We start from the raw sequence: 23,308 nt of genomic DNA on the forward strand, positions 1-23,308 counted from the left end.
GCTGCAGCCCCTCTTACCCAACACAAATGTCCCGATGGCCCGGATCTCGCAGCTCAGTTAACAGCGCCATTTGTCAATAATTTGTTGTAGAAAACGAGGTTGAAAGAAGGCCCTGTCAGACCCACAGACACTGTGATCCTGTTCTCTCGGGAAAACTTGAAGCAGTGAGTTGTTTTCATGTTTTGAAGGATGGTGTGCGATGCTCATAATGCACGCCACAAAGTGCTGCACATTTCTGCAGCATTTTTAAGATGATTCGGTAACTGAAGAATGTGATCCACTGTTTCAAATGAATCTTAATACGTGCAGTGTTTTTGGACAGGTTTTAACACTGTCAACTGAAAAATTGTGCTCAATTTCAATCGCTTTCTGAGTGTTTTCTTATTTTTAGAAGAGTCGACTAGTCTAAATTAAAATTTGCATTTAACCGACCTTTAACCAGTAACATCCCAGTCAAAAACTAAGCCTCATATAGTATACTGTGTCCAGATACATCGAATTGTGCACACACATTACATAATTTATTGAAATATTTAATATGACCAAATCTGTGGTATATCATCGCTCTTTGTCAATTTGTGAATTTCTGTGGCAATCAAAATACACCATCAGTCATAATTCAGTCATATTCTGATCCAATCCACAGGTAAGGACATCCTTCAACACCACGATTGGAGCGTATCCAACATGGATTTCAATGTATACGCATCGTACTTTGAAGCTTGACTCTCGGAAATATCTAGGAAGAAACATCTCTGGATTCTGGGATATTTTGCGCAGACTGGTACCTGCAGAATTTCTATAATATTCTTTCTTTGATGATTTCTAGCACCAATATACATCTGCAGACCAAACCACCTCTGTGACTAAATATTTTAGGGGAAACATGACTACAGATATACTTTTTTTCTCAAAGTTGGTGGACTGGAAGCAATCGGGTGCTCCCATTGGGCAATTCCACCTGTTAAAAATTTACCGACTGGTTATATTTGAATAGTGTGAATGATGCAAATACAAGTGTGCAAAATAAAAAAGCCAAGAAAGACTAGTGAGGTATGAAAGAGAATACACATTTCTTCGAGAAAAATGGGCAAAAAAAAATACATACAACCACGCATATACTGAAAGAAGAATGATTGCAGCAAGAAAAGATCCACAGAAGAAGAAAAAGAACTGAAAGAAGTGATCTGAGAACCCAAACTCAAAGAGATACACAAGTCCAAACTGATGTGTATCATTAAGTGTCATGTGACATCCTGTATTTTTGCGGGGCTACCTTGAAGGAAGCCTGATGGCGACCGAGCACTGCCTGTCACCAGATTACAGCCTCCGAATGTCACATCCTGCCTGTTGTTTCATCTGTCGCCCGTGACACAGCGCAGAGCGGACTCGGAGGAAGGGGACTTCATGATACAGATACCACTTCTCCGTCTCTCTGCCGTGTCGTGACCCAGCCTAGAGTCTTTTCCTTCCTCGTCTTTCTCTCTCTCTGTGTACGTCTGTCTGTCACAGGACCGTGTGCAGGAAACAGAATGACAGCTCCTTTCAGAGGCACTCTGAGCTCTGGAAGGCCACTTAGTGCTGAAAAGAGGGCCAAAAGATCACCGCTGTGGTATTAGTAAAAATGTTACCTTTGACAATAGCAACCGAAATAGAAGGAGGGACAGAGGAGTCCATTTTTCTAAAGGTGCTGCCTCTTTGAAAGGCCTCAGAGTGGCAATAATTTCATATAAATGCAGAAATCATGAATCTGAACATTAAGTCACTCAAAGGCTTGAAGGACGTTTGACCTCATGTCGTGCTGCCAACAAAGACAGGATCTGGGGCGATGCTTTCCACTTTTAAAAATCTTAAATGTGAAAAACCATCGCAAGAAATGGAACATGTCCACTATATATATATATATATATATACAGTGGTGGAAAAAAGTTTTCAGACACCCCATGCATTTGTGAAATATTGCATTAAGAATCACTCTTAGGTCTTCAAGTGCAATTTCTTTTAATACAATCAAAGCCAAAATACAAAAACAAATCCTAAAAAAGCCATTAAAAACTTAAAATTGATTGGTTCCATAAAAATAGATAAGAAATTTTGAGTATTGGGTCATTTTGGTACCAGTGATCCGCTAATGAAGGTCGTGCTTTTTATTAAAAGACACAATTTTTGTTGCTGTGCTTCGTGTCTATATAAAGCCAGCACATTTGAAAGTTCTTCAGAGACAAAAATGGCTAAAACAAGGAACCTAACGCAGGAAACACGCCTGAAGATACAGATTCTCAGCCGGGAAGGGTACAGCTGCCGCCAGATAGCCAGGAAGTGCAGATGCAGTCCTTCAGGAGTTGGAAGACAAACCAAGATCTGGGCGTCCAAGGGTTTCTTCAGCAAGAAATGACCGCATCCTGATCCGCATGTTCAGGGAAAACCGCCGAATGACATACTAGCTGCTACATTATCACTACACACTACTGTCCTTCCCTGTCCATCATCTGTTCTCTTTCAGAAGAGCTGTGTCTGTGTGCAAACAAAATATGCCTCATGTCACACAGCGCGCTGCGGTGCGCTCCCTGTCCAGTTTCGTCTGCTGCATAGTGATCACTGAACGAAAGAGGAGCCTCGCTTGGAGATGGTTCACGCTATAGTTCATTTTCATTCGGGTGTCTTGACGTGAGACACGCAGGGACCCCTCCGAAACAGTTCACCGCCGTTACAGTTTGTTCGAACACTTGACAGGAACATCACGAGAAAGAGAGCTGGGAGCTGCGACAGTGAGGAAGTGAGGAGGTGGATGAGGTGGAGGAGGGAGGGAAAAGCTTCAGATAGAGTTGACTGGCAGAGTCTTTGTCAGAGAGGCTCAGGCAGCAACATCCAGGTACATTAATATTTTAGTCAACTTCAATCTCAAGCATTGATTTATTAACTGTAATTGCCCATCAATAGCTGTTACTTTATCAGACCAGTTAAAGATATGTTCAGACATTAAAATAATGTATTCGCTCTGCTGAAACATATAATATTAATTAAATACATTCCTTAATTTTAATGGAATTGAAAAATAATATTCTTCAAAGCTGAAATCCAATAACCTTTTAGCATAACTCTGACAGTATCCCTATATCTGTCCCTATAATGATGACACCTCAAAAAATAACAGCACACTGCTCTCCCCTACATGAAATACAAAAAGTATCAGCATTTGTATTAATAGCAATTCTGGCCTAAATTACTTGATATCAGTTACAAAATAATGATAAATATATTTATGCCTTTTTACTGAACCGATGACTGCCTCACCATGACAAATAAAGTCGTGGATGGATCACATTGATCCAACAAACCCTAACATTTCTGTGACTATATTTGCACACAAGAACCCAGAAGAAATCAGGTTAAAACAAAAAAATTAATAATTTACATCCATTGCAATAAATGAAATCTATCATGTTAACATGTTAATGCATAAACCTTAATTTAAAGTCACTTTTAGTTTCCATTAGATACTGATGGATCATTTGCTGTATTACTACTTTTGACCACTGTTCAGCTGTCAAGTGTTTTTTGTTCAGGATATTATAATAAAGAATCTTTCTCTGAAGCTCCTGAAAGGCAACACTGAGGGCAAAAAATGTCCATTTCTCATAAAATTGCTATGAGCAAATATTTTATACATTATATAACAAAACCAATTAGAGGCTTTCAGTGCTTTCTAGTGATAATTGCAAGTACGCTGGATGCATTGAGGTACGTTTTTTATCCGCTAAGACACAAGCTGCTCTAAAATCAGCTGGACTCTTTAGACAGAAACTGTTTTCCGTTTGCCTGTAGCTATTTATAATGGGAAGTGTACGAGGGCACAAAGCTGTAGTTCCTGGCAGAACATTACCCAGAATTAATGGCATGTGTAGCAGAAAACTAGTGTGTAGGAAATCATCTTACTGCAGACAATCAGCAGTAATCAGATTACTTAAGTGCACTGTGTGGTGCAGCGTCCTCATTTTTCATATTAGATAACCCTCTCTGTTCTCCTGTGGCTCCAAAGGTTTGGAGCTGAATGAATATTCTCTACAAGTTCCACCACGAGCATGTTAGCATATTTTATCTTTTAGCTCAAAATGTAGGTGCGTTTGATCTAGGCAACTTATTATGCTCACCGGGTGGTGTTACAGTGCATTAGTGGTTAATTAAGGTGGACGTTCAATGCCAATATTACTTTCAGTAATACTACTTTTATATTTTAGCCTATTTAGTCTTTTTTGCTTACTCATCTTACTTTTATTGTTATTCTATTAGGCAGTGTTTTTTTGCAGTTTCAGCATAAACTTTATTGCTTTTATTCTTGTGTTTCTGTCATTTTTGAGTAAACTCTGGCACAAGGATTTCCTTTGGGATTAAGTTCTATCTGATCTCAGCTCATTTTTTTTTAACTTATACCAAGGTAGAGTAACCTTAATCATACCTCATAATGACATTATCATACAGAAATGAGAATACATAAGTTATTTAATATTTCTAATTTGATGAAATGTAGATTTACTGCATGTAAAAAACTGCATGGTTTTAAGTGGGCATGAGTGCAAAGGAGAGACAATCTTGAGTAGGGGAGACTGGGGAGTGTTGTAACACTGTGCTTCAGTGATATTATCAATATGGTACACTCCTAAAAAGGAAAAGGAAAAAAAAAACAGAATCATTATTATTTGTTTGAGTAGGATTCATTGTATTGTACAAACAATGGTTTGACTTACATAACCTAAAGTAGCAGTTTAATGCCCACATGCTAAAACAGTTTATTACATAATGGCAGCAGAGGGCAGGGACAGTTGTAACAGATCTTCAGAGGTGGCAAAAGTACACACACTGTGTACTCATGTAGAAGCAGATATTTGTGCAAAAAAGACTGGTAAAAGTAGAAGTAGTGATTCATATTCTTTACTGCATTAAACATAAGAAGTACAGGCTCTGAAATGTCCTCAACGTATAAAAGTAAAAAGTCATCATGAGGGACATTTCTCCTGACTGTTTCTGTGCAAAACTAACTGAACCTTCCCTCTGTGTCTGTTTTGTCTTCTTACGTCTTTTACATCATTTTTATCTTGTTTCATTTTCTTATGTTGTTTTTGTATTGTTACGTCTTGTCATTTTTCTTTTATTACATATTTATGTCATTTTCATGTTATTATGTCAAGTTTGTGTGTTTTGTATTGTTAAATGATTTTTGTTGTTTTATGTTGTTTTTGTCTTTCATGACTTTATTTTCTTACATTATTTCCTTCTTGTTATGTGTTTTATGTTGTTTTTCGTTTTGCATTCAAACTAAAGTAAGTAGCCTGTTTTGAAAACATGAGGAGTAGAAAGTACAGATATTTGTGTTAAAATGCAGGAAGTACAAGTAAAAAATTATCAGAAAAATAAAAACCCGAAGTACATTTACTGTTTATTGTTTATTCTTCAAAAAGTTCTTCTGTAAATTGGATAGAGCAGATCTTAATTCAGCAAATTACCTCTCATTGTTACAACTGTCCCCAGCTGGTGTTACAACTCACCCCAGTAGTGGGGTGGGTTGTAACAATGGACCTTTTTGTATTTGACATCAACTCACATAATCCGTGATGGTATTTTACTGAGTTTTATTTGTATTGGACAAATATGAGTACCACAAATCAAAGTTTGAGGAGATCTAGCCAGAGCAACAACTGAGTTACTGATGCTCAAACAAAAAGTTACTACCATCCCTTGTCTCCCCTACTCATACAACTAATTTTTATTCAGATATCTTCAGGTAAGACATGAAGAGCGTCTTGGAGCAGCTGCAAATGTAAGAAGGAGATACTTCTTTGTTTGATTTGTTTTAATAGGAACTTTAAATCGCCCGTACTTCTGTGTTGTGGAGTCAGATTATGCAAATGTTTATAGCAGCTGATATAACAGTGTGAAGATGATTGCCTTTATTTTTTCCCTAAATAAGTGGCAGTTTCATAGTAACAAAATCTAGAAAAATAACGTGGCCTTAGTGGATGTTATTCTTTACACTGCTGCAGGCAGGTTGTGGCTGAGCGTAGCACAGATTTGGGCTGCAGGCTACACCAAATAAAGTGGAAGTGCTGACTTTACACCCTACAAAATTACATAATCACTTGATGTGTTTGGCATTGAGATGCAAGTAAATAAAACTGAACTGCAGTGGCTCGGAAAGTGCAGTCTTACAGCCATTTTCTCTCTCTGTTTACCTCGGTTTACCTCATTTTATCTTCGCCCTATAAAGTGCTGCAAAGAGTATTTTAATTTAAGGAGCAGCTTGCTCCGACGCTGCACAAAAAGCTGAAAAATGTCTTTGGGTTTGGGAGCTGGGAATAAATCATGGTGCTGAAACATTAAGCTGTTGGTCGTGCCTGTGGAAGGGCATACGAAGGGAACAGGCGGCTTTAACACCGCGCTGGGTTTTACATTTGAGCTGAGTGTCGAGCAGTAAAACAGAGGTAATGTGGGAGATGTCGACAATTAAAAAATGGAGACGAGGCAGCCGTGGTATTGTCTCCCCCTCTGAGAAAGCCCCCCCGAGGAAACATCTTCACTCTGATTAATTCACTATACAGCTGCACGCCACCTCCCCAGTCAGTGTGCAGCTACTGCAAAGGCTGATAAAGCCCGCTTTACTGCCTTCACACAATACAAACTCACAACTAGCCTCTCTTTCTACACATCATCCATATGCTCACAGCCCAGCTCTCTCTTTATGCACACAAAATTGTCTGCTTGGCCTCTGGATTCAACTGCCAACCTCTGAAAACACAGTCATTCAGTTGCATTGCCTTGCATTGCAATATATTACTACATGATGTGGAAAAGATCATAGTTGAAGCTAAAATATGTATTTTATGTTACATTACATTATGTTGTAACATGATTACTTGGATGGCTTAAGGAAAAGTTCAAGGTTTAAGTTAAAATGAATATTTTATGTGACATTATGTGATGTTGCATGGCGTTTCATGGTGTTATGTGATGTATTTAAGCATGTTACATTATGCTTTGTTCTGTAATATGATGTTATGTGACATTACCTAATGTTAAATTGCTTTATGTGATAGCTTATGTGATGCCATTGAGCAACCAATCAGACTTTATTTGTACAGCACTTTTTATACAAATAAAATGTAACACAAAGTCTATGATACAACAAAGTGCTTCCTACAATAAAACAACACCCCCATGCACTCATCCAACCACACACAGCTAAAGTAATGACAGTGTAATTGAATGAAGAATTAAAATAAGTTGTTATGTGACGTTATGTGACTAGTCAAATGATGTTAAGCACAAATCTAACGTCACGTTATGTGACACGGTCACAGTTTGGTTACATTTAGGCACCAAAACTATTTCATTAGCTTTCGAAAGAGATCATGATTTTGGTTAAAATAGGTATATTGTATTAATCACGTGATGTTAAACACATGGCCAACATTGGGAAACGGTTGCAGTTTACTTCGGTATGGGTACCTAAATCTACTGATTAAAGGTTTAGGCATCAAAACTACTTGGTGAGGTTTAGGCACTGAGTTAGTTAAGTTAAAGTAAGTATGCAACATTACGTGACATTACATGCCCCAAAATTACTTAGTTAAGTTTCAGAAAAGATTACAGTTTGGTTTAAAAGAATTATGTTATATTACATTACATAATGTAGCGTTGTGTTGTGTTGCATAAATCTACTTTCGTCAAATTTACGAAAAAATTATGGCTTAAGTACTTTGCATTACATAATGTTATGGTCTTCTACATTATGTTGTTATGTTACTTTACGTTTGCCATGTGATGTTAAATACGTGGTTACCATTATGAAACAATTTACTGAGGTATAGGCATCAAAACTACTTGGTGATGTTTAGGATAAGATTATGGCTGAAGTAAAAAAAAGTCAGGTTAGATTAGGTTACATTACATTGCGTTAACACATGGTTAAGGTTGTAAAACAGTTTAGTTTACTTTGGTTTAGACACCAACTATTTGTTTAAGTTTAGAAAAAGATCATGCTTTGGGTTGAAATGAGTATGTTACATTACGTTACATTAGTCTTATCATGTTAAATACATGGCTCATGTTGTGAAACAGTTACAGTTTAGTTGGGGTTCAGGAAAAGATCAGAGTTTAAGTACATCACGTCACTCTGATTAATTCACTGTAGAGCTGCACGCCACCTGCCCAGTCAGTCTGCAGCTACTGCAGAGGCTGATAAAGCCAGCTTTACTGCCTTCACACAATACACACTCCCAACTAGCCTCTCTTTCTACACTTCCACATTTCATCCATATCCTCACAGCTCAATTCTCTCTTTATACACACAAATGAAAGGAGCTGCAGACAGCCACCACCTTGCCTGCTTGGCCACTGGATTCAACTGCGATTCTAAAGGCCTCTGACAATACAGCCATGTGAGCATGCTCAGTGCGAGTGGATTTCCTCTTTCAACTTCAAATCAGATGACAAAGAATAGGCGTCGCTTAATCTGTCAACCCACTTGAGGTGCAGTAAAACTATAAATCCCTCCCTGATCCTCGGCTGGCGGGATATTTTGACATTACACTGGATTTCTGAAAAGGCCAACTCAGGGGATATAAAGATGATGGGCAGTGAGGGGAGCTCTAACTGGGATAGACATGTCACTCCCTGCTGAGCTCAGCCTGCAGAGACACATTATTATGATTCTGTCCTCCCTCGCTCCTCGTACTTTTGTTTCTCTATCTGCGATAATGTGTTATAAAACTGAATGCAGCACATTATCTACATCTACAAAGTACTGTTTGGTCCATTTACCAAGCTCGGGATGTTGAGCAAGCCCCACATTTTCTCCCGTCTCTGCCTGAAAACTTCATAACCCCATTTTGGGCGTTTTTCACATACAGTCTGAAGTCAGTGCGGTGTGTTGTCCTACAGGTTCACCTCACCTCCAAACACACACTGGCTCCCACTGCTTTCAAAAATCCATTAAAAATAGCTTAGAGACATAGTGCTGCCTGGACTAATGTAGTGCATCATGTTTCACAATGCCTGGTCTGATGAAAACCTTTCACAACCTCAAATGGATAAAGTCATAGTGGTCGTGCTGAACAGCAGCATATACTGGAAGTTGCTGGCATTTTGGACACACTGTATGACGTTCTCACGTAATAAGAGGAATAAATCAAAGCCTTTAATGGACAATTTTTATTGAGATTACAGGTATCCTTCATAAATGACCAGAAATCAGACATTTGAATAACTTTGAGCTGGGAAACCGGAAAAAAAAACCTGCATATAGCCAGAGCACTAGTAGTTCCTTGTGTTACTGTTTATTCCCTCCCTACTGTCTCCTGTCTTCCCGTCTGTCTTTGTGTGTGTGTGCGTGTGTGTGTGCTGTGGGCGTGGCTCTCCCTCTCTCTCCTGGCTACCAGAATATCTCACCACCTACCAGCAGACCTGCCCAGCAGTACTTAAGCCCTGGTTTCTCACCCCCTCGCTTCCAGATCGTCACTTCTACCAGTTTGGTATTAAGCCCTCTCAGCCACCTTGGTATTCTGAATGCTAAGTTGTTGTTTTTTTCCTGCTGTTTTTGACTAAAGAACTAACTCTTGTTTCTCTGTACCCTGTCCTGCTGTCTGCCAGCCACACTTTCAAGCTCCTGCCTCATCCGCCTGCCATCCAACCCACATTCATTCCACTGATCATTCGAAACACTGTCTCCATCCTCATACCTAGATGACAGAATGGGTTGATTGTAAATGATTCCCGAGATGATAGGACCATTTGAGAGGACCAGCAACAGATGGCACCGAACTTTACATATGTTAAATGTGGTTAATGTTGTGAAATGGTCATGGTTTTCCAATGGTCATGGAAAAGATTATAGTTTGGATTAAAAGGAGTATGTTATGTTATGCTGTGTTAGGTTGTGTCACATTGCACTGTGTTACATGTGTCTTCTGATGTTTAACGTGCAGTTAACATTTTAAAATTTACCTAGGTTTGTGCACCAAAACTACTTGGTAAGGTGGATAAGATGATGGTTTAAGTAAAAAAAAAAAAGTACTGTGTTACTTTACATCAGGTTATGTTAGGTCACATTACATTAACATGGTTAACGGAGATTGCTTAGATTTAGATCATAGTTTAAGTTGTTACGTTACGTTCTGCATTTGTTTGACCTGTCCAGTATGGCTTTAATTATTGAGTCCTTCAAGGCCCGATGCTGATAAAGTTCTGCCTGAAACCGACCCAAACCCACCTCTCATTAGCATATTTTAACTCAAACCTGATTACAGCCTGACATTTTTATTCACAAGCTTCCCTCTGTGAACCGAGCAGTAGGAGTTTTCAGTAACAGGAACAATTCATGCGGGGAATTGGAATTGGCAACAACTAAACTGGGGAGAAAAATGAAAATAAATGAATGAATAAATAAGCCTGTGACCCTGTGAAATATGTGAAAAATAAGGCCTGACATAACCCAGTGGGACCCAATGGGTTTGGGTCGGGTCCACGGCCACTGGAGGTCATCACTTAACAATATGTGTAAATATGGGCCATAATACAAACATACAACAATCTATATGGCCATTTTTCTGATGAGGTTGCGCTGTATACGCATATCTCAGTAGAACATTTTCCATGACATGGGTATAAAAGGTGGACATCGTTGAAGACACATAATGATAAATGACCTAAAATTAAAAAAAAAAAAAAACAGAAAAAGAAAGAAAGAAAATGTGTGATAAGAAAGTTTGACATTTCACTATACTTCACTATATTCTTAACCAGGTAAAAACAGCAATCACATGCAAATATGGAAGTGGGTTAAAACCAGCAGCAAATAAAAGAACTGTATTGTAGGGTTAGGTGAGTTAGCTAAATGCACCACATGATTCTGCTGTGGGATCAAGCAAGTAAGCTCAGAAAACAACACTGGAAAAAACCTTGAGCACAACAAACAGTTGTGGATACACGAGGTAGCAAGACATTGTGGCATTACTTTAAAGTTGTGAAGATCTTTGTGAAGACCTGAAGCACTGTCCTTCAATGAAGACGGATTAAACACACAGTAAGCACTTACAGTCTCATTCACTCAGAGAAACTCTCCAGTCACAGTCATGACTACCTTCATCCTCAAACAAAAACTGCTATTCAATTAATCATTGAACGAACAAACAAATGAAGTTTGTGGCTCATGAAGAAACACTGAGGGGGCTGGAATTACTCACTCACTTCCATTTCCGCTAATTCCATCTGTACAACAACAGAGTCGTGTCAAACTCACCACTCTGCTGAGGACACAAAAACTGTTTTCATTTACAAATTCATTCAACTTTTAATGAACTTTTTTTTCCTGCCAGTCTTTCTAATTAAAGCCCAACCAAAGAGACAGCGTGTCAATATAAGCAGATGAAAGAATTCCTGTTTGCAGTCCAAACACGTCACTTTTTATGTTATTACTAAGAAGACTGACCCCTGAACTCAACATCCACTTATAAACTATTTCATATACTGTACATATATAACATCTACAAGTTATGGTTTTACTTTACTTAATTATTTTTGAAGCTTTATGTAGCTTCTCAGAGCAACAGCTATGCATGTTAGGTACTGACTTTGACTAATAGGACTTCTTTCTGTTACCATATCAACCAGCCCCTGATTAGCTCATATAATTAGGGCTTTCCCCAAATACCATTTTCGGGGCTTTGAAGTTTCAGTGAGAATTACTCATTAATAATCTCAGCTTCAAAGGGGGAGCCCTCTGTATTCATCCCAACATCCAAAGTCTGGAAAGTCAACTTGACAAGCGAGGGAGTGCTGAGCAGTTGTGAGGATCATCCATAGTGAGGTGACCTTCCTTGTCATGGTATTAGGGCTGGAATGAATGAACACTTATCTACGGATTCGGTACTACCATGATTCAACCATGGGAAAAAAAGTGATTCATACACTTCTAGAGATCATATGTCATGTGCTTTCTTTCCAGAAACAGTGGTAATCACAAACCAGTCAGTTGCTGTACTGCATATAAATGCAGTAAATTAGAGAATCCTTGAAAACTGCACACGGCACAACGTGAGTATTTCAATTAACATCCTTCACATATGAACTTGAAAACAATCCTTTCAAATCCCTGGACGGGTGGGAAATAATATGTACAATAGAATGAAATGTTCCTGCTCATCCAGAGAGCGATAGCTAAAATCTAAATATATATGCTGTCCTCTCCCGGCATCCGATGTCCCTTCCAAGTAGTAACAGTATTCTGAGTTTGAGTTTTGACCCTTTGAGGTTGCTGTAGCTGGTCAGTGTGGAGTGCTGAAGTTTATGACTTAAAGTCTGGGTGCACGTATCGTTTTATGTTAAGCATGTGAAGCAAAATGGAATAGTTTTTTAAGATAACATAACCATGAATTTCTATTAATTTCCTAAATGAATTTGCATTATATGTTAGCATCGAGCTAACGGACCAAGCATTAGTTATATACATATGTAAAAAATGATTCAGAAATCATAAAAAATAGAATAATGATACTTAAAGATTTTTTTTTTCTCCCACAACTATATGGTACCAAAAATGGATAAAATTCAACTGCTGCAGTTCAGTTGGGTTTAGGCAACACAACTGCTTGGTTACATTTCATAAAGGATCATGGTCATGGATCATGGTTATGTATGTAACGTACGTAACATTGATTTCACATGCAAACTTGTCTCCTGGGTGAAAGCCCAGTATTCAAACATCATCTGACACTTTCATATGTGGTATTTGGACTCCACAGAAGTTATTTGGAAGGATAAATGGACTTTGGCATATGCACTGCACTCTGTTTGAAAGAAGAAGTTGAAGTATTTCAAACTGACCCACTGTCAACTAATACAGAAAATGACTGTTGTCTTGTTTTGTAGACATTTTTGATGGACGATAGTGATAAAACTAATCTCACTGACAAACGTTGCCTTTCCTGTGGTTACATCATGATAATAAAGTCAGAAAAGACAAGGACTAGGCTGCATTATAGCCTGGAACACAGGAGTCAAACCACACTTCAGACACAGAGATCCAGTTAAAAGCTACAACGGCGCTGAGAGCTGAATACAGAGAGAGCTTTAAAAAATGGAGCTTTCTGTAACCATCACAGGTTGACCGTGGTTGGCTTCGCTGCCAAGCATGCACAAAAACAACATGTATTACACATACAAGACTGCCATCCACTGATTTATTGTGCTCTACTTGAATACAATAACTTTTTTTTCATCAGATGCTGAATCATTTGAGAAAAGCCCCTGACTGTGCACCAACGCAGGATTGTGAGATTATCCCTCTCCTGCACTTTTTAATCTACCATGTACTCAAGAGCTCAGACTAAATTTAGAGCGGAGCTGTCAAAGATCTCCAGCAGACACACACGTTAATGTGCTCCGCTCTCCTTCCACACTCTCCCGCTGCTTCCTAAAACAGCTCGGACAGCCTGCTCCGTCTGACCTCCAGCCACTCTGGGTTATGTTCAACACACTCTTAACAGGACACACACCGGGTCCCGTACACGGCGGCTGCTGCGGGACCTGGGTGGGTAAAGTGCTTGGCTCATGTCGCACCAGCTCCAAATCACAAGTGCTCACTCAAACAGGGGAGAACACTTTGGAAGAGCCTTCATCCTGAGAGCAATACAGAACCTCACATCCTGTGCTTCTTTTTATTTTAATCTTACATCACTCTCAATCAACAGCACTCTCATCTGTTGTAGCACAAAGCAGCATGGACTGACAGAGCTCTCAGCACTTTGACAAGAGCCTCTGCATTTCCTCTCTTTTATACAAACCACTGTTCACTGATTAGACTGCTGGCAAAATGAAGGGAAAAGGAACAAGAGGTTATGACACATCACTCACTGAAAAAGAAAATACAAATGCATTGTACCAAAAGCATGAATAAGTTTGTCCGTGACTGAGCCCTGTAACATTCGGGTTTTCATCATGTCATTTCCTGTTTTATTTTGTAACTCTACCTCTTGTGTCTTTTCAGTTTCCTGTGTTTTCCCGCCTCTCATCAACCACACCTGAGGCCACTTACTCACCTGCCCCTGATTACCCTCCTCGCCTTCCCTGTGTATTTATACCTCCACCAGCTCCAGATTGTCTTTGTTGTCAGTGGTGCTGCTTCTTGTTTTGCTGTGTTTGGCTCCATGACTTTGTTTGGACTTTGCCTTTTTATGGAATTCTAGTTTTGTGCCTTTTGAACTCTAGTAAAGACAGTGATTTTTATTTGAACCTCACTTTGCCTCCTGTGTGTTCTCTGCGCCTGAGTCTCAACCTTCCAGAGTTGTTACAAGCCCAGCATTTTTAAACTTTTACATTTGAGAAAAAAAGCTATTTTGTCCAGATAAAATCACAAATGAAAGGAGCTCAATCATGTCAAAAACATTTCTAGACTAATTGCTAATTGTTTTTTTCTTCATCAAAATACAGAACAAAAGCTCTAAATGTCAAAAGTTGTTCCCTTTTATCTCAGCCTTTAATGAAGCATGTTGGAGTTTGTATTTGATCGACAGCTGAGCTGGCGGGCTGAGCCCTGGAAAACAAGTTCTCAGCATACGTAGATGGAAAATTACAGCATCCTGGCTAGGTAATGCACATATAAGGGGCACAGTCATTAACCCAGCAAATACAAACTGTAAATCTGGTTCTCTTTCTCTCAGGAGAACAAAGGATGTGATTTTTCAGAGCAGATCTGTATGCTGTAGCAGAAGAAAAAAAATGCCTTTCAATTTGAACTGGACTTCAACAGAGGAGTTAGTACTTAATTTAAAAGAATGATATGCATTTAATTACTCTCAAGCATCCAGCACTGATACTACAGATTCCCAAATGGTGGCCAAATACAAAAAGAACCAGGTCTTTATTTAAAATACTCTTTATTTATCTTATTTTAAAATCTCACTGATAGGTGGCCATCATGGTCATCCATACTTAGGTGACCTTTATTGTAGTGGTACAAAATGTAAATGTTGGTTAGGTTTAGGTAACAAAACTACCTGGTTAGGTTCAGGAAAAGGTCATGGTCATGGATCACTGTTCTGTATGTGATGTAACTTAAATTTTGTCGGGTTTATTAACTTACGGACGTTCTTGAAAGTTTGTTTCACATGGGACACATGAAAACCAGTCCCCTGGGTGAAAGTCGCATCTTTTACTCTACCTAGACTTCTTCATCTAACAGCTCACTGTGGCTGCTTCTTCTTGTTCTATTACTCCCTGCAGTATTTCAAACTGATCCACTGTCAAAAAATCCAGAAAACGGTTGTCTTTGTAGACATTTTTGATGGACGATCGTGGTAAAGCCGATCTCACTGACAAACATTGCTTTTCCTGTGGCTACTTCATGATAAAAGTAAACTTGTGATTTACCCATGCAGTTAAATGCTTTTAATGTGAAGGATGTTTCATTGGATGTTGGATTAACCGGATAAAAATGATGAAATCCTTTAAGTTAATTTAGGTTTTGTTATTCTGAGCTGATGAGCTACCTAGCTGCCGTAGGTAGCAGTAGTGACAGTGTTTGCTGCTGATGGTGCTGATTGAAACTCCACCAAAAAAGATTGAACAGCCTCCTGCAGCACAATCCACTGTCACACGCAGAGACATTAACAAACATTACTGCCCGCAACAGGGATTAGACAAAATTTTAGGCTTTTAGAAATAAAATGTATGAGCTTTTCAGACATTGTTGTGGCCTGAACATTAAACCACTGTCCGACGTCAAAATTCTGCAGGTTGCTCCACAATGCAACGGGATATGATCATCTGCCCTATCCCCCTCAGCCACAGAGGGTGAAGTCCGGGTGACCGAGCGATTGAGCCCTCGTCCTCAAAGCTCGGCAAAGAAAAGTAAATAAGCTTGCAGTATTTCGAGGGTGAGGACAGGCTGAAGCAGAGCTCAAGTGTTAACAACAAAACTAGCACACAGACAGTTAACTTTCTACCATCTCTGTACGACCTAAATAATATAAATACAATATAATAATGACTATACTTTAATCTAAACTGATTGAAAAGCATTCATTTACTTTAGCATTTTTATTTTTTGGATTAGTTATCGCTAATTTCTTGATGACTGATCTCTCATTCACTGAAGATTGACTGCAAACTTCTTGATTTGCTCATCCTCTGATTATTGATAGATTATTTCTTGAATATGATTTGCCTTTGCTGGTGATTCATTCTCTAAAACAGCATAGTAACATGGGTGGAAATAATTAGTGAATGAAAACAGTGTTTGTGTCAAACAGAGTAATTGGGAGCAGCAGAGTGGTGAGTACAGCATGACTGTATTTGTACTGATGGAGTTTGCTGTAGAAATGTACATAATGCTCAATTGACTATGTGGGCCATCAGAGCACTGGTAATTCCCCCCCTCAGTGTTTTTATTCTGCTTCTATTAATGACTAGCCTTAATTTGTTCATGCTGGTCATGCCAGCTATTATTACCGCCTTTTACTGGAAAATTTACAGTATCTAAACATAACATCAACTGAAATGATGAAGCTAGCTATTAGCACCCAGGGATCAGTAGCCAAAAATTCTACTCCTACCCAGGTGGAATAGCCAGTGTGGCTATTAACACCCACGTGTTTTGTTGTTGCCTAAACCTAAATGATCTGCAACTGAACGCAAACCAGTCTCCTGGATCTGAATTCAAACCCCAGTATTTGATGAAGACTCCTCTGTTTTGACCATTCATCCACCACAACTTCCTCTCTACAGAGACTTTGTCGCACTTTACAGTTAAACTAGGGGGCCGGGTGTGTAAGAAAGTCCCTTATCCCTTATCCCTTATCATAAGTGATATTCCCAAACAATTTAAGAATCACCAAATTACCAGTAACTGCCACAGTGAACTTGGGGCAGTCCAGTCTTGGGTAGAGGGGCAGATATGGCAAGTTGGAGTAGAATTGCTTCACCTTCAGATGATGATGACATTTAAAGGGTACATCATGATTTTGTTACAGTTTTTCTGGGCGTCATAAGAAAATCCTGTATCCTATCCTCGTATATCCTCAGGCAATTATATTCACGTTAAGATAGATCTCAAGTAATAAGTTATATTCTCTTTCTTATTACTAGAAAATTACTGGGAAATTTTCAGTACAATACTGCCTCAAAGTTTAATGTAGAACTGCACAAGCAAGAGAGGAATACAACAAAGCAAAGATAGACAGACAGAAGACAAGTGACACAGTCAGTTGACCTACCGTCCTCTGTGGGGACATAGATGTTCAGGTAGAGGCAGTCCTCGCTCTGCTCCTGCACATAGGTTACCACTGTATCCAAGTTGGCGGTGAACCACACCGGGAGCATATCATTGAGTAAAAAGCGGTCCTCTAAGAACTGAGGACAAACTGGAGCAAACTGAGTAGCATTCCTGATGCCCGGCCAGGACATGGGTGGCTCCGGGGGCTGGAACCTCCGCTCCCCCGTTGGGGCCAGTGCATATGGGATCCCCAGATACTGCTCCACTGGTCCCAGGATCTCATTGGGTAATGTAACCTTCACTCCCCGCAATTTCCCATAATTGGTGGTGACCACCGGGTGTTGTTGGGCCTTAACAGCGGCCACGCAGATGGACGCCAGCCCCATCCACAGCAAAAGGCTGGCCTTGGCCGTGGAGCGACACATCCATGAAGGGCCTCCAGGTGCTGACATGCTCCTGCTGTGCTGAGCCTGATCCTGGCAGGTCGTGGTAATGGTCCGCCCTCGGGTCCTCTGCGCCCCCCCTGCCCCTCCACCGAGATGCGTCCTGCTCCTCCTCAGGCTGTGAGCTGAGCGAACGAGCCCCAGTCGAAAAAAGCTTTCTCTGAGCTCCCCATTCCGAGAGCCTGCATGGAGATCGGTGGCTGGTGTACGACTCCCCAGTCCAGAACAAGAAAGGGCTTAGGAGGCTCTTTGGTTACCTGAGCTCCAGCTTGATGAGATATCCTGAAAGACAAAGAAGAAAAAAGACTTTATCTTTTATTATTTTTTATTTTATTTAATTTACATCAGGGATTGGAACTGTTTCACTATAAATGCATCACAACTTTTGGCCTGCTGGTGCCCCACCTCATGCAGCTGGCGCCTTTTTATTTTTACGCCCCTGCCCCTCAGACACTTGCCCCTCAGTCTCCACCTGCTGCTACATGAAATTCATTTTACCCAACCATAAATTATCATTTTTGTATGTTTTGGCTGCTGAGGTCTTTGGTTAAAGGAATTTGATGACAGTTTATTCTCAGGCTTCGCTGCAAAGGAATTTCAGAGAGCCGTCTGAATTGGAAATCTGCTCTGTGCGCTTGGAGGCATCTCACAGACATTTGTGTCAAAACTAGATGGCACGCCACTTGTTAATTCAATTTCAAGTTGCAGCTCTTGCCTCATTCTACTGCCCTCGGGTCATGAGACATTTTTAAAATACATATTTTTCATATTTTAAGTGGTATGGCTGAAGAAAAAAATCACGCCTGGCTGCTCCAATCTAAAAATGTTGATTAATTAGCCTCTCGCTCAAATAACAGTGTGTGCCACTCAAAGTCAGGCCAAATCAATTATTAAATCTCATGCTGACCAGCACTGACTCCTTTCTGATATCAAATATAAATGAAAAGGCTGCATGAATAAATGAGTGGAATTCTCCTAATAGAGTCAAAGTACATGCCAATCTTTGCAAGCAAGATTTTTAAACTAAACAGTTTTCCAACATGGATTAATGAAACAGAACAGAAAGGATTCAGGTTACTGACTACAGCTGCAAGGATGTGTCAGGTAGAGCTGTCTGCCTGGGAACATATCAGCTCTGACAAGAAAATGGCTTCACAAACTCTGCTGAAAATCCACCTTCACACAGTGTCATGTATAAAAGTGGTAACACACAGGCAGAAAAAGATTTATTATGTGTCAGGATGTGGTAGGAGCGAAGCCCTTACCTTACAGAGTGAATATACAAATGTTGTCACATATGTTAATTGTGTGCAAAATGTAATGTAACTAAGTAAGAGTATCGTACATAAGTTATGTTACTTACATAAGTTACTTAAAAAGTTAATTTACGTAATGTACACAAGTTACATTACATATGTTACATTACATAACTGAAATACAAACCCAGGACGTTCACACAGGAGACAAGAGTTCATGTCTCATGTGAGACCAATAATCCAAAAAAACAATACGTCTTGTTAATCAGGTCCCCATTTTGTTTGTACTGTACATTTTATACACACATGAACATGTACAAGCAAGTAGTGATGTGAAATACATTTGTCGATGGTTGCTAACTGACAGTTGGCAGGGCAAAAAATGTAGCGATGTGCAGGGAAAAGATGGAGAAAATAAATATGAATTTTTCAAAAACTTGGCTTTGGAAGTGTTTGATGACAACAGGAATGTATTCATGTTTGTTAGGCCGCAACAATACATGCAGTTTTGATGAGAAACTGACTTAATTTCAGTCCTTGTGCACTGACTGTTCAGCACACAAGAACTTCACAGACTGTTCTGTTCAACGTGGCCAGTCTTATTCTTTCTCCTGCACAAATCAGGACAAATTATTTTAAGGAAAATAGTTAATATTCTATAATTTTGTATTGTCAACAAATCTCATGTGTAGACCCAATCTGACAGTGAAACTATCCCACTAAAAAAGCTATAAATACACATTGTTGCACTGGATGACTGTTTCTTCAGCAGCTATACAAATCCACTGCTGAAAAAAAGTCCCAGTGACGGCTGTGTCCACAGCCACACAGTCAAAGGGTTAAATAATCAATCAGTTTGTTTGGTTTGTGGAACTTACATCTCAGCAACACACTGTTTTCTAGATGAACTTTACTTACTTTACTTACTTTTTATTATAATTTTACCAATACTGTCATTGGTATCATTGAATAGGTATGGGATTTTTCAAAATAAGATCATTTGTTTTAGAAAAAAAAAACATTTTAGTATTTTTTTTAAAATAAAAATGTAAAAAAAATAAGCAATAAAGTGTAAAAAAAATATTTACCAGCAATGCTATACACAATAAATAATAGTTAAATGAATAAACTGTAAAACTTCCACTCACAAACTGAACCATTTTAGTTCAAGAAAAAGAAGCTTTGCCTCTGAAAGAAGGCAGATTCACATTTGAGAAGATCAGAGATTTATTTATAGAATAATTAATATATAATTTCATAGTTGACAATAAATCGATTCATCTCTGCAGCTCTAATAGTTTTAGTCTCATCCAACATGTGTGCAATAAAAAGCCTGAGTGTTAAATGTGTGCTTTTGTTCAGAAGTGCTGCATTAAATATGGATATTATTGTTCAATATGTTGCGTAAAATCAGTAGATATTGAATATTTTTGCTGATATGAAACATTAATGTACCTTTGATGTGATATTTCAATCATAAGTGTGATATTCATGAAATTAAATTTTAATAAAAGTTAATTTTATATGAATTAAATTAACTTTTATTACATAATTATTTCACAAGGAACTGTTTTAGTTGATATTAATTTCTTTCTAATGTACACCACCATTATCAATTATTCTCTCTTCTTCTGTGAGCTGCATAGTTTAGCTTTAAAAACTGTCAAACTGAATGAAGCTCTTTTTAAAGCACCACTGATGTTTTCTTCATTTGAAACGAGCTCTGGCACAATGCATCCAAACAGCGCGCTTCACAGGAGCGAACAAAGCTTCGGCATCTTCCGCTCATCTCTAGATATTTTCTTTGTTACATCTTTTTAGGGAAAATAAACCCATCTCTCTGAGCTTTACACATTTGTTAGAAACTAAATTTTCAGTAGGAACCAGTGTGTTTGGAGCTGAGAGCCACAGATATAGACGTCAGTTACTACTAATTAAAAAAAAAAAATAGAATAATGCCAATCCTCAGCTTTTCATTCAGTCATCCCCCCTGAGGTTACATGGAGAATGTTTCTGGTAAATTGAGGGATCCAACCCAAAGTCGTACCCCTCAGGCACATCTCAGAGCTAACAGCAGTGTTTCCATGGTAACTATCAAAGACAACTAGGCAAAATGTCTCATAATTTCTGTTTTGCTAACAATGTTGTGCAGCAGGAAGACAAGTGAAGAAAGCTCTGCAGTAAACAAGCCTGTAAAAATATCCTTAAATCCCTGCTACTGCTGCTCTCGTCTGTGAACGTCCCGGGCCTCCTGACCGGTGTGGACGAGAACCAGCAGCCTGCCGAACGCTTTCAAATAGTTCTGCATTGCGATGAAAGCAGCACGGGGCAGTCCTGACCCCTTTACACCCATAATGTGCTACATTTTGATGTCTGGCTGTGGTCGACTACAGATGACTCAACTTTCACTGTGCTGTTACAGGATTTCACTGTTGGCGCTGATCATTATTCTGAAATCTATACTGCAGCTGATGTTCGCCACGCTCACTTTACACTTCCACTCATTCCCTTCAGTCTCTCTTAACTCTTTCCCCGCCGGTGTTTTTTCAAAAAGTTGCCAGCCAGCGCCAGAATTTTTGACAAAATTTACCAACATTTTTTATAAGACGCAGCCTCGTTCTGTGCCTGGGTCGCAGTGCTCTCTGACCCGCGGATCAGCAGCTGAGCTCCGATGTTTTCATGCTAGATAACACCATCTTCTTCTGTGGACAATTGTTCTGACAGATGATGCACATGTCTGAAAAAGACATAGACCGGATGGACATGTTGCTCCAAACCCTGTACTGTCAGTATCGATGGTGCCTTCACAGATACATGAGACAATATTGGTCCCCTGCGTATCGACATCTCTGTGATTTTACTTATTTTATTTCTTTGCAAAGGTCCCTATTTTCTCTTTTTCCTCTTTCCAGGTCGAGAATTATGGAGGCAAGTTTTTTTCAGAATTTTGGTTGCAAATTCAGGAGGCTCATCTCACTCCATAGCTCACGGACCCAGCCACAGAAAGAGCAAGTTCAAACCTCTTAACATGATGAGATGACATCATATTCGGGGAAAACATCATGAAATGTGAGTAAAATATAGGCACAGATGTGAGGGGATTCATTTTAAATCAGCTGAGGTGCCCAGACTGATATTTGGGAAAGCTTCAGAGGAGTCAGACAGACATATGAATACATGCACATTCTGTGAAAAGAGAATTGTTCATTGATGGCCATGATTAAAATTTACAGTTCTGACTGACATTGTGCAGGAAGCAAAATAAAAGAGGGAGAAAGAACTCTCTGTGCAAAAGCCAAGGTCCTCCAAAACTCACAGCCTCAGGACAAATCCAGGTTTGAAACAGTGATGATTTATATCTGGACTTTCTCAAATAATCTACAGATTTATTCAAATCCAAGCCACACGGCGTGAAATCATGACAAAAACACTCATTTATTATTTACTTATCTAAAATTGGTGATGGCACGGTCAACATATTTGAAAATGGCAACATAAAAGTTTTAATTAACTGATTTAGATCTATTTGGAGCAACTTAATTTTTATGAGTAAATAAACTTAATAAGTTTTGCCACCAATTAATGAATAAGCTGTAATTAAATATGCTTCTCATTGAAGAAGAAAAAATCACTTCCCTAAGTAAATGCAGTTAGTTGGGTGATCATAATTTCATTAAAGTTGTCTTAAGGCAAAAAGATTGCCTGTCATTTTTTTATTAAGCCAAATCACTTGTTTTTCGAGTGTAGCTGAAAGAGAAATTAGAAGGTGGAAGAGATGATTTCCTGTTTTCCTCACATATGTTCTACAGTCCATAAAAGCTTATAAAGTTTGCAATAATACATGCAAAGATGCAGCAGTATTATAGTGTGATGATGATGATGATGATGATGATGATGATGATGTCGTCTTTTTGCTCATTTGACCCCTGGGTCACACTGTGCCAGCACTTCAGGATATAATCATATGAAGGAAATTTGCAATGAATATGCTTCAAAGTGAAAAAAACAAAGAACAAAGGGACAAAAAGACACTGTGATGCATAACTGAAATGTGCATTAACTGATGTGTTTTATGTCGATCCAATAAAACGATTGTGACATTTTGACTTAATGTGCTGATAATAAAATCTTATTTATACAAATTGGTAAACCCAGGACGCTCAGTTACATGACCATTACACCTTCTATCCATTTACTAATAACTCTGCACACATCTATTGGGCTTTTCACGCTGCACATCAACCCAGGATAACTTAGACCTCTTTCACACACACATTGTTAATCCAGAGTTAAACTGAGTTTAGAACAGTAACATTCACACTCGGTTAAATTTGCATCTAATGTGACCG

General features: G+C 39.0%; 1 protein-coding gene across 2 annotated transcripts in view; it reads right to left on the reverse strand.

Moving 5' to 3' along the window:
* nlgn4xa (neuroligin 4 X-linked a) overlaps positions 1-23,308 on the reverse strand; it is a 149,733-nt gene that overhangs the window by 116,535 nt on the left and 9,890 nt on the right. For both annotated transcript variants that reach the window (XM_084713473.1, XM_084713474.1), the window contains exon 2: positions 17,262-17,985. In XM_084713473.1, coding sequence (XP_084569599.1) covers positions 17,262-17,712 — 451 coding nt within the window. In that variant the 5' untranslated portion in view covers positions 17,713-17,985. The remainder of the gene's footprint in view (positions 1-17,261; positions 17,986-23,308) is intronic.

Source organism: Lutjanus erythropterus, chromosome 24 (genome assembly GCF_056507025.1).
Source record: "Lutjanus erythropterus isolate fLutEry1 chromosome 24, fLutEry1.hap2, whole genome shotgun sequence".
Taxonomy (NCBI): domain Eukaryota; kingdom Metazoa; phylum Chordata; class Actinopteri; order Lutjaniformes; family Lutjanidae; genus Lutjanus; species Lutjanus erythropterus.